This window comes from Carassius carassius, chromosome 1, assembly GCF_963082965.1.
Source record: "Carassius carassius chromosome 1, fCarCar2.1, whole genome shotgun sequence".
NCBI classification, from domain to species: domain Eukaryota; kingdom Metazoa; phylum Chordata; class Actinopteri; order Cypriniformes; family Cyprinidae; genus Carassius; species Carassius carassius.
The window spans coordinates 28,902,578-28,915,160 of record NC_081755.1 but is presented as its reverse complement, the minus strand read 5'-3'; the positions used below and the strand labels follow the sequence as shown (position 1 = coordinate 28,915,160).

The 12,583-nt window shown below is 36.4% G+C and overlaps 1 protein-coding gene across 1 annotated transcript; it reads right to left on the bottom strand.

The window, feature by feature from the left end:
• Positions 1-456: 456 nt before the first annotated feature.
• LOC132116695 (transmembrane channel-like protein 5) lies at positions 457-11,040 on the bottom strand. The gene is made up of 17 exons (XM_059525595.1): positions 10,838-11,040; positions 10,115-10,217; positions 9,957-10,026; positions 9,604-9,858; positions 8,287-8,429; positions 7,824-7,971; positions 7,590-7,745; positions 7,336-7,505; positions 7,165-7,240; positions 6,401-6,498; positions 3,002-3,097; positions 2,838-2,913; positions 2,624-2,757; positions 1,371-1,535; positions 1,188-1,266; positions 983-1,066; positions 457-557 (listed from the first exon to the last, which is right to left on the bottom strand). The coding sequence occupies exons 1-17, from the start codon at positions 10,926-10,928 to the stop codon at positions 495-497; spliced, it is 2,007 nt and encodes a 668-aa protein (XP_059381578.1). The 5' UTR covers positions 10,929-11,040; the 3' UTR covers positions 457-494.
• Between the last annotated feature and the right edge of the window lie 1,543 nt (positions 11,041-12,583).

Here is a 12,583-nt window from a genome sequence, read left to right as displayed (position 1 = left end):
CATTTTTATCATTGCCTGAGTCATGAGTCAGAAGTCTGCTTTTGTGATCTATTTCCTTCTGTCTTTACTGCAAGACGTTTGCTCGGTCTAGATGCTCTTAAATCTGCATGTCCTGTATCACACGTGCACACTTCAGTAAGCGACAGATTTAGTAAGCGACAGACAGATAGCGGGTTATTGCACGCACATGCCGTGCGAAATCGGAGAATAAAAAAAATAGCTACCTGTTGCGACCGTTTTATGACCTTACTCCGATGATATAAAACGGGTTACCGCGTTTATATGACCAAGTGCGTTTTCGGCTTATTAAGCAAAATCGGCTTAAGAAAGTGTATTTAAACGCGCTCAATATTCCGATATTAACACGATTAAGACAATACTCTGATTAAGAATCTACCGTGTAAATAGAGATTTTTAATAGCCTTAATCCGGCTTTTTAGTCGATTTACTGAATGGAAAAAAACTACAGTTTACATATAATTTAAGAATATATTTCACATATCCATGGGCAGCATATTCATCCAGTTTGGGTTGAAATGTGGGGTCTGGTCAAAGTCCTACATGACAGAAATTAAGATCAGAATGTTTCAAAATGCTTTCAAATAAGCAAAATGACTTTAAAATAGCAACTTAAGCAGAGCTGTTCAAACCCATAAGCTCCATTTTTTCTGCTTTTACAGACCATCATGTGAGATGCATCCCAGACAGCAACAAGTGTCGGCCCAGATCTGGCCCACATCTGGACTGACACTATGTTGCTGTCTGGGATAAATCTATCTTCCTGTCTGTTAAGTGGTTGTGGTGTTTGAAGGCACAGCCCCTGGTTGTAATCTTCATTAGATAGGTGCCCTATTCTGGTCTTTGTTGTGCTATAATCTCCACAATTGCAATAAGTTTCTCTTTCTGTTGAGTACAACATTTTACTAATGACAACTAGATGCGAGGAGGAAGCAGAACAGACAGAACACATGAGAACAAGCACCTGAGGTCTGTAGGATGCCATTTCCCTTCTCTCCTTCTGTAGATTTTGCAGTTTATTCAAGAGAAATGCTTTGTCCTTTCCTTCCTGACAGGCAGACAGAAGAAGAATGGAGTCAGAGAGGTTAAAACTATTATCCATATATAGTAGTTTCTGATGACACTGAAGTGCGCTGGATTCGAGAGTGAGGTATGATCTCAGCACTCACATTCACAATCTTCTCTCGCAGAGTCTTGATGAGCTCTTTCCGTCCCTGAGTGATTTGCCAGAGAAAATAAGTGATGACTCTGAAAGAAGAGAGACGGGAATAAAAAAAGATCAGAAAGTCTCAGATCCACCCAGGAAAAAAAAAGGTTTCCTTAAATATATTTGGGTGTAAAAATGGACTTACAGGACGATGAAGCTAATCAGGTAGTAGAAGAGTTCACTTCTCAGTATGTTTTCAAATATCCACCTGACCCAGTGGGTTTCAGGCAAAGAATGAGTCCAGTTGAAAATGGTGTGGAAAGGGGTGTTGAGACCCTGGAAGGGCCCACACTGATCTGAGGGCTTCAGACTGCAAGACAACCAGAAAAAAAAACATATGGGGGTCGGTTCACACGAAGCATTTTATGACCCAGTGCTTTTGAATGGTTTTTCTATGTAAACAATGCACTAGAGCAGTGGTTCTCAACGTTTTAATGGCAGGGTCCCCCTTTGTCCATAACACTATTCAAAGGCCCCCGTGACCAAACGTTAAGGTTTTACTGGATAGGGATTTAAAAACTTTTTTGGACTCCCATTATATATTTGGTAATTTGGCATAGCTGCTAAATTTTAATTATTTCAATTTAAATTTGTCACATAATTTTTCAAATGAATTTGATTCGATTTCATTCATTTACATCTCTTTTCTACTGTACGTTCAGAATTCACACTTTAAGAATAGGCTTCATCGATATTTTGATTATTGGTTGTTTTGTTTTAATGCTTGGTTTGTCTTATTTATATAAACGGATGTATTTGACCGTTAACATCGACAAATAAGTAAAAAAGCAGCACAGTGGAACGCAAAAACACTGCATGTATTATATGTGACCCTGGACCACAAAACTAGTCATAAGGTTCAATTTCTCAAAAAATTAGATTTATACATAATCTGAAAGCTAAATATATATAAGCCTTGCATTGATGTATGGTTTGTTAGGATTGGACAATATTTGGCCGAAATACAACTGAATCTGAGGGTGCAAAAAAAGTCAAAATACTGTCAAAATCACCTTTGAAGTTGTCCAAATGAATTCTTAGCAATGCATATTACTAATCAAAAATAAGGTTTTGATATATTTATGGTAGGAAATTTACAAAATATCTTCATGGAACATGATCTTTACTGAATATCCTAATGATTGTTGGCGTAAAAAACCCATTGACCCATACAATGTTGCGTATTGACCCATACAATGTTTTTTTTTTTGCCTATTGCTACAAATATACCCCAGCGACTTAAGACTTAAGGTTTTGTGCTCCAGGGTCACATATAAACTGGTGCCGCTCTCTAGTCTGTCATCTGAAAAGCAGCTTATGATAAGTTCAAATTGAATGTAACTTGGTAAGTAGATATCTTATGAACCAAAACTGAAAATATAAATGAAGGGGTCACACCTCCACACTGTGAATGCTACCATGGACAACGCTCCCACAAACGAAGGGAAGAAGAGTAGGGCAATGAAGACCGTTTGTATCTGAGCGGCTCTGCCAGTGTGTTTGGGAGGCTGACAGTTCATACTCAGACTGATCTGAAACAAAAACCATAAAACTAACAGCATGCAGTATGATCTTGACTGCAAGGACAAAGTGATTCTATAATGCTGCTTACCTTTTTCAAGTAAAAGATGATAAACAATTTTAGGACTTGCATTACAGGAAGTAGGGGGGAGAAGTAAATTCCAATCCTGGGCAGACAGGAAGAGAGATAAAAGAGACAATCAGCTGGAAGGAATATCAAAGTGTGGGGCTGAAGAGATGCTGATATTGACTTACCAAGCCAGAGTCTGGGCATAGATCAGATCAAGTACATTCCTAGCAATGTCAAACTCTGGGACGCCAAGACTCTGGATGCACATGGTTCCGATTACACTGTAGCAATTTTGAAAAAGTGAAATAAAAGTGAATCTATTGATTCTGTGTCATGTGTAATCAGTAATTACTCTTCATAAATAATAATCCACAGTATGCACATGAATAGTACTGTAATGTAAGCCATTTCCTTAGATTTATTTATTTATTTATCTATCAGTCTGTAAAAACAGAATTTATAGTACAAAGTAGAAGGCAAATATAATATTTACAGTGTAGATTACCTTTGCTGCAAAGTTTGGGGTCAGTAAATATATATATATATATATATATATATATATATATATATATATATATATATATATATATATATACAGTATATATTTATATATATTTTATATATATTTTTTTAAATAATTTTAAATACATTTTATTTAGCAAAGATGCATTAAATTTAAAAAAGTTAACATTACAGATCTTTAAAATTTCACAAAATAATTTTATTTTACATCAATACTATTTGTTTGAACTTTGTATTTAGAATCTTGAAAAAAATGATGTCTGTTTCCACTTATAATAATAATAATAAATGTTTCTTGAGCAGCAAATCATCATATCAGAGTGATTTCTGAAGGATCATGTGACACTGAAGACTGGAGTAATGATGCCGAAAATTCAGCTTTTACCAACACAGAAATAATACACACACACACACACACACATATATATATATATATATATATATGAAGAGTTCATTTGCAAAAACAGATTTTAACAATTTTCAAAGATCATGTTTTTTCATTGTGCATTCCTATTAATCTCAATAAAACTGCAGATGGATTATTTTGATTAGGTAAAAAAAATAACTTAAAAATACAGATAACTAATACAATGAAACAATAAAAACATGATAACATAATAAAAAAACATGACTTTTGACAATTGAATTTTGCCAATAAACTCTTCATTCATAAATATATACAGTGCCCTCCATAAGTATTGGAACAGTAAAGGCAAAATTGCTTTCTCTGCTGTGGACTCAAGACATTTGCAAATATGATTAAAAGATGAATATGCGACAAAACTACAGAATGTCACATTTTAATATTTTTGGGGAAGTTGCTGGCCTAATGGTTAGAGAGTCGGACTCCCAATCGAAAGGTTGTGAGTTCGAGTCCTGGGCCGGCAGGAACTGTGGGTGGGGGGAGTGCATGTACAGTTCTCTCTCCACCTTCAATACCACGACTTAGGTGCCCTTGAGCAAGGCATTGAACCCCCAACTGCTCCCCGGGTGCTGCAGCATAAATGGCTGCCCACTGCTCCTGGTGTGTGCTCACAGTGTGTGTGTTCACTGCTCTGTGTGTGTGCATTTCGGATGGGTTAAATGCAGAGCACAAATTCTGAGTATGGGTCACCATACTTGGCTGAATGTCACTTCACTTCACTAATATTAGGTCTTTCATACATGTTTTACCAAGTAAAAAGGACAGCACTTTTAGAGTTCATCCCACTGAGTATTGGAAAAATTGAATCTAAGGCAGATGTAAAAGATTAAAAGCTAATATTTAGTTGCAGATCCCTTGTGTGCAATCAGAGCAGAGTCTGCAACCCACAGACATCACCAGACTCCTGGTCTCCTGCTTTGAAATGCTTTCCCCAGCCTTTAATGCATGCAAATCCAGCCTGGTCATTGTCTTTAGTCTCCTCTTCAGCTGGTGAAATTAATGTTCAATCTGATTTAAATCTGCAGATTGATTTGGGAAATCTAAGACTTTACATTTCTTTGCCCTGATGAAGTCCTTGACTGAACTGGCAGGGTGTTTTGGGTAATTTTCTTGATGCAATATGTAGCGCTTTCTGATGAGTCTGGTGGCATTTTCTTGAATGCTGGTAGCCAAGATGATTTTGTACCCTTCCAAATTCATTCTGCTACTGCCATCATTCCTGAAGTCATCATTAAAATGAAGAGGTCCTGTTCTAGAGACAGCCATGCATGCCCATGCCATGACACCAGCTCCACAAAGCTTTACAGATGAGGTTGTATGCTTAGGATCATTTGCTTTCCCATCATTTAGATAAAGTTTAAATTTGTCTCATTGGTCCATAAAACTTTGTTCCAAAACACTACTGGCTCACCTTTGTGAAGAATCTTGCCTTTCTATTCTTGGTGCTGATCAGAGGTTTGCATCTTGCTGTAGCTTCTGTAATTCTGTGTCAAATTCTCCTATGGACTGTAAATTGACAGAACATTACCTCAGCTTTCTGGAGGTTGTTGGTGATTTTACAGACACGTATTTTAGAGTTCATTTTCACAACTTTTATGATTTGCCTGTCATCAACTGCTGTTGTTTTTCAGTGTCAGGTCATCGTTGGTTGCTGAGTTTCCAAATTCTTGATTTCTTCATGCCCTTTGTTATCCCTATAGTTCTAATTGACTTCCTCTTTTCTTTTAGCATCCAAATTGCTTGCTTTTCTTTCAGAGTCGGCTTCCTCGTCTTCATCCTGGTTTGTGTTTGTCATCATCGAATGCAAAACTCAGAATGCAGAAGCAATGGATATAACTGATAAAACACATTCCACATTCCACATATCTGAAGAATAATGCAGCAGGACACAGCTGAACACTTCGAAAGACCTGTGAGGCAACTGTTCCAATGCTTATGCTCACATCAGATAGGGAGATGAAACTCTAAAAGTGCTGATCTTCTTAGCTGGTAAAACATCTTGGTGTTGAATCACCCAATAATAAAATGTAACATTCTGTAGTTTTGTCTCATATTCATCTTTTAATCATATTTACAGATTTATTGACTCCACAGCGAACAGAACAATTTTGTCTTTGCTGTTCGAATACTTATGGAGGGCACTGCACACACACACACACACACACACACACACACACACACACACACACACACACACACACACACATATATTGGAGCAGCAAAGACAAATTTGTTCTGTTCGCTGTGGAGTCAACAAATCTGTAAATATGATTAAAAGATGAATATGAGACAAAACTACAGAATATATATATATATATATATATATATATATATATATATATATATATATATATATTCATACACACACTCACACACAAACACACACATATATGCAACCTAAGTTATTATTTTTTTTTCTTTTTAAAATTTTACCAATCCCAAACTTTGGAACAGGTGGCCTATTCATTATTTGGAAACTGTGAAACAAAATACAGTAAAGCTGCAAAATATTTTCCACTGTTGCAGCAGATGTGTTTATACTATAGGTTTAATGTAGACATTGTCCACTATGGTTACGTGGTTTTTGCAGTCCTACCTCAACAGCCAAAATGTACTTGACTTGCTGTGTTTGACTCACTTGCGTAGGAATTCCCCAAAGAAAATTCCAAGTAGACAGAATATGAAGTCAATTATCAGCAGTCGATACACGCTCTGCCCAACAAAGGACTCCCAACACTTGAACAAAAAGATAACATTTGAATAAAGAGACACATAACCACGCTTTGCTAGGAACCCATAATAAACTGAACTCTTAGGCTGCATTTACACTTGCAGGTCTTGATGTCCAAATCCGATTTTCTGACTATATCCGATTTTTTGGACGACCCGCTTACACCATCTTTTAAAAGTGTCCTGTATCCGATTTTTGCATTTACACTTTACAATGCTGAAACTACCAAACGTAGATGTTCTGACCCGGAAAAGGAAGTAAAACAGCATGAAATACAATGGATGCAGATGCAAATAAAATTATACAGTGTTTTGCTTTCCACAATATTTTGAAAAGTCAACAAAAAAAATCTGCAAAACATTGGTCTCGTACGGTGGAGAAAAAAGAGGAGCCCTTGTTGCAGCCTGGGTGAACATCACGCCTGTAATAAGTCATGTGATCTCTGTTGGTGGTGTCCACCTGAGTTGACGTCACGTTTTTAATGACGTAGCCTACGACTCGCATTTACTGAGGAATATCCGTTTTGTCTGCTTACATGGCACATGCAAATGCACGTATCCGATTCATATCCGATTTATTACCACATATGAATGAGGCCTGAATCCGATCTGAGAACATCGGAATTGGGTCCCTTGAACCATGCAGTGTAAATGGGGCCTTTGTGCACCTACTGAGATATTGGTGGGAACGAAGTTCAGCCAATAAAAGCAAAGGATTCCAAGAATGGACATCTTCAAAATAACAGTTCTATGAACAAAACAAACAATAAAGGCAAGGTCACCTGATATTGTTAGCAATGGAAATCTGATGCTTCTGGTAAGGCAACGAAACAATGATCACACCTCACAATGCTGATGTAGATCTTTGTGCGTGGGTTGGAGCAGCTCTCTATTTTGCTGATGAGAGAGTAGAGAAGAGGCACGATCAGGTTGATGAGCGACACGACCACAGGCAGAAGCAGAGTAGATGCCTCAGCCCCTAAATCACTTGGATCGTGACTGAAACTGAAGGCCTGCAGCAAAACATAAGCACGGGAGTATGAAATGCAAGCAAAATACATATTTTTCTGATATTATTACAATGTAAATGAACTTACCAGTTCTCGATTCGTCCCCAGGAAGTAGATGCCTGCACAAGATCCTAGGGCAAGTCCTAAAGAGAGTAGCCAGGCCAGAAGGTGAAGAGACAGATGCTTTATTCTGTCAGACAGAGACATTTTGTTTTTCTCCTGTAACTTTTCTGATAAGGACTCCTAGAGGACATGTGCAAAATGAGCCAATGGAAACAGAAAAGGGATGACATAAAGAAGAAGATACGAACAGGTATGAACCTTCAGCTGAATGGCGAGATTGTTCTTGTTGTACTGTATGGCTTTTTCATTGACAACACTGAAATCCCAGCTGCACAGGAGACGCCATGCTCCTCCAGAGACAGGTCCTGTCTCTAATGCAAAGTTCTTCTGAAAGGATCTGGACGTGCTGAGGAGGGGGGAAAAGAAAACCAGATCATTTTGCATTCCTTTCTGGCATTGAAATGGTAGTTTATTGCATCATTCATTACTTCTATTCACATGGTGACCTTTGGGTCCCAGTATGTAAATATTCAAACATCAATACATCCAAATTTTTAGGAAAACAATCAGCCATTGACTTGAATGTTCGTTATTTCTATATGGCTTTCAAATGGCAAATATTCCATATGTGAGGTCTTGGAAAATTTGTAAATGCTCAACAGGAAGTGATCTAGCTACAAAACAAGCTTTATATTGCTTGTATGCTGTAAAGGGCTGTTACCTGTAGATAAGAGAAACCCCACACAGCACCAGATACGCAGCTATGGTGAAAAAATAGGCCAACTGCATGTTGTAGGCTGGTTTGGATACGATCACTTCACCATTGTAACCACCATAGAACAAGACCGTCTTGTTGAAATAACCCTGTCGACAGAGATATTGTCATTTAATAAAACCAAAGTTTTGTTTGATGAACATTTGACAATTAGGATGATTTATTTAAATGAATACTCCACCCAAAACTGAAAATTCACTTACTCTAAATCCATCCAAGATGAGTTTGTTTCTGAAGATTTAATCTGAAGATCTGGAGAAATTTACATCACTTGCTCACCAGTGGGTCCTCTGCAGTCAATGGGTGCCAACAGAGAGTCCTAACAGCTGATAAAAAACCATCACAAAAATCCACAAGTAATCCACGTGACTCCAGTTCATGAGTCAACATCTTGTGAAGTAAAAGTCCTTCAATGAATGTAATGTAAAGTGAAAAGCTGCCTGTTTGTAAAAAAAAATGAATCCATCAAGACATTTTCACATTCAGACGTTGTTTCCAGCTAAAATTCAAGTAGGATATTCATAACATTTCTTTCTCCAGAAGTCAAGCACTGTTTTCAAGCAAAAAAAGAGTCTAAAACAGTTCTAAACAAAGGTTTGTAAATCTTGATGTGAGAGGACTTTTTTCACTGGAGAAAGCATTATGGATTATGGACTTTTGGATTAGGGTATTTTGGTCTGACATGATGATTTAAAGTAAAAATGTCTTAATGATGTATTTGTTTCTTACAAACACACAGCTTTTCACTTCACATTACACTGATGGACTAGAGTGTGGATTATCGTAAGGTTTTTATCACTGTTTGGTCTCTCATTCTGACGGCACCCATTCACCCCAGATGATCCACTGGTGAGCAAGTGATGTAATGCTCAATTTCTCCAAATCTGTTCCGAAGAAGAAACATATTTGTCTATATCTTGGATAGCCTGAGGGTAATTTTTTAGCACACATTTTCGGGTGAACTGTTCCTTGAAGATAAGCTAATGCATTAATTAACGTGTTCTTAATATTTTTACCGCATTTAATATAGATTAAGGAGAATCTCTACATACATACGTGCCAATATAGTTTTAACTTTTAAAGCTGTATAAATTAAGGTTAATCTATTATGGGCAAGCATACATAGACAATGAATATTTATACAATCATTTACCAGAAACAGTGCTGTAAATGCTTCTTGTTAGTGCATGCTAATGCACTTGCTAATGTGTAATAACAAATTAAACCTTTTTGTAAAGTGTTCATTAGTATATTTGGACTCACCACCCCAGTGAGGAGTTCAAGTCCTCTGAAGCCTGTGATGCTGCTGATATTGGGCGCGTGCACAATTTGTGGGATTGTGATGAAGCAGAAGTTGATAATGAGGGAGAAGAGGTTGAACTGCAACAGCCATTTAAGGAACAAGAAGTAGGAGAGGACAGAAGTGCCAAACCTGCCGCCAATCTCCTTCAGAGTGTCCTGCCAGATAATCACATGCTGCCTGGCTGATGACAAGCTGGCACGAAATCTGCGGAAAGACTGGAAGAGGGGGCTTATTTGACCAAAAATATCAAGAAGCATGTTTAGAAACTTGATCATGACATATCTGTATTTAAAAACTGCATTTATCTTTGTACCTGAGACACCTGTTGGCGACAGTCTGCAGTGAGGATGGTCTTTGAGAGTTTGACAGAGTTCACTCTGTTCCTGTTGAGACAAGTACAAGTTCACCTTTAGATAAAAGTTAGGATTGTGGGAAATATTGCATGACTGTATAATCATAACAGATGTTAACCTAATTGTTTTCTTCTCATTTAAGGGCACATGTAATGATCGTATGGCTTCAAATCTGGCTCCGGCTGACAGGTTAACCAGGTCAGATACCAGTTCAGATGTATCTGGGATCACAAGTAACTTCAGTTAGTTCACATCTAAAACTTAATCATGTGGAGAATCCAATATATGTATATTTATATATATATACTACTACAAAAAAAAGACAATAAATTTATTCAGCAAGGACACATTTAAAAGTGTCAATAAAGACATTTATATTATACATGAGATTCTATTTTTAATATTGTTCTTTCGGACTTTCCTGAGAAACAAATGTTTTTTTGATTTTTCACAAAAATGTTATGCAGCACGACTGTTTCCAACACTGATAATAACTAGAAATGTTTTTATGAACACCAAATCAGAATGATTTCTGAAGGATCATGTGACAGAAGACTCGAGTAATAGCTGCTGAAAATTTTATCACAGGAGTAAATCATATTTTAAAAGAAATTGTAATAATACATTTGACAGTTTACAGTTTTTTCTTTGAATTTTTATAAAATAAATAAATAAATGCAGTTCTGGTCAGCATTTATAGACTCAGTGTTTCAGATTTTCAAAAACATAAAACCTTACTACACCAAACTTTTGAATGTGTGTGTGTAAATATATTTACATTTATGTGTTTAGCAACTTATGCTGCATTAAAGCTGTATAGATTCTGTAAAACATGACCTACTGTTTTCAGTTTCCTGTCGGATTTCATTCGCAGTAAGTCCCAGGTTTCCCAGAGCAGTGCCATGCTGTGGGAAGACACTCATCCTCCTCATCCTGCTGTTTTGATCATAGATTTGTCTTGACAGAGAAGAAATAAACTCCTTTTAGATGTTGCATGTGTGTGTATGTTCCAGGAATAACAGCGTGCTGGGTTTGCTGACCTCACTGAGGAACAAGGAAGTTATGGTTTAATTGTAGGATACAATGTACAAGTGGGCTGTATCTCATTTTATCTTTGTGTCGTGTTGTCCGGGTGACAGGTTTCACCAACCAAAGCAGGAGGAACTCTGTGGTCAGGTGTTGTGTTACATTTAAAAAGTTATTAGTTATTCATTAACCGTCTTATGACTCGTAAGCAGCAATATAATGACGACATATACTGAACAACTTATGTTGTTTTCTTTTTGATAGGATGCAAAAGTGCATCATTCTTGGAAGAAAGTTGTAATTTAGGGTTAACTACATAAGAAAAACTTGTCTTGGTTAAATCTGTCACATTGGGACCAATACAGGCTGATTTGTCATCCCTTTGTTTCCTTTTTGGTTATTTTACGATTTGATTTTACAATTTTAATTGTTCTGTTGAAGTACACGGAGTGTTAGCTAAGTTAAGTAATTTTGTTTAGGATTTAGCAGGTCTCATTTTTCTTGGTGACAAGATTAATTCATGTTGTTGATGTTCAACTATAGTACAGTTTTGTAAAAAGATTAATATAATTCTGCAATAAATTATCAGTTCAAGATAGGCCCATATATTTAACAGTGGCTATATGCCTTGTTTGTCTTATTCTTATTTTATATTTTGTTAATTAGGGAGTAAATTAAAGTAATATATATATATATTTTTAAAGTCATGTGACGTCCAAAATGAAACACAAAAACATTATATATTTGCCTTGTTTTCACGAAATGGAAAACATTTATGAATGCTTAAACTGGTTTCTCCTTGTAGGCTAGATAGACTGTGCTTACCAACATTTGTAACATTAATGATTAAATGATAAACAAAACACAAAAAATCTGTACCACATAGACTCGCAATGTGGCCTGCACAAAAGCCTCACTGAACGATGCTTTTTGGAGAAAGCATTTTTTTTTTCTCGAGTCACTGGATAAATCGAAATCGCCACCATTTCTGTTTTCTTTGTCGTGAAGTCTAATCTATTTTTTTCTATTTAACTATTATGGATATTCTCGGGATATGACAGGTAAGTAAACGCTATCCTGATACTTGTTTTGTTCTTTGTTAATTTTAACGCGTAATTGTCGAAAACTATTAACACCAGAAAAATAATAAGAAAACATTTACATTTCTCTCATTGGTGTTTTTTTTTTTTTTTTACCTGTGTAACTGTTACTTCATTAGCCGTTGTCAATCTGAATTATTGTATAAAAGCTTCATACATTCGTTTGAATTATATTACATAAGGAGATTATTTTGAAGTGGTAAAAATAAACGGACTATAATAAAACATATGAAAACACAACGAAAACGGCACAAAAGCATCACCTTTCATAAAATTAAAAATAAAAATAAAAAGAAGAGAAAAACCCGGCCAGATGATGCTACAGCACACATCAGGCAGTAGATGGCAGTATTTGAACATTCATCTTTTTTCTTTTTTTCAGCCAAAAGTTTTGTCAGTCATCTGCTGCTGCGAAAGATATAGCAGACATTTATAAAAGTGAAATAGCTTTTTATTATTTC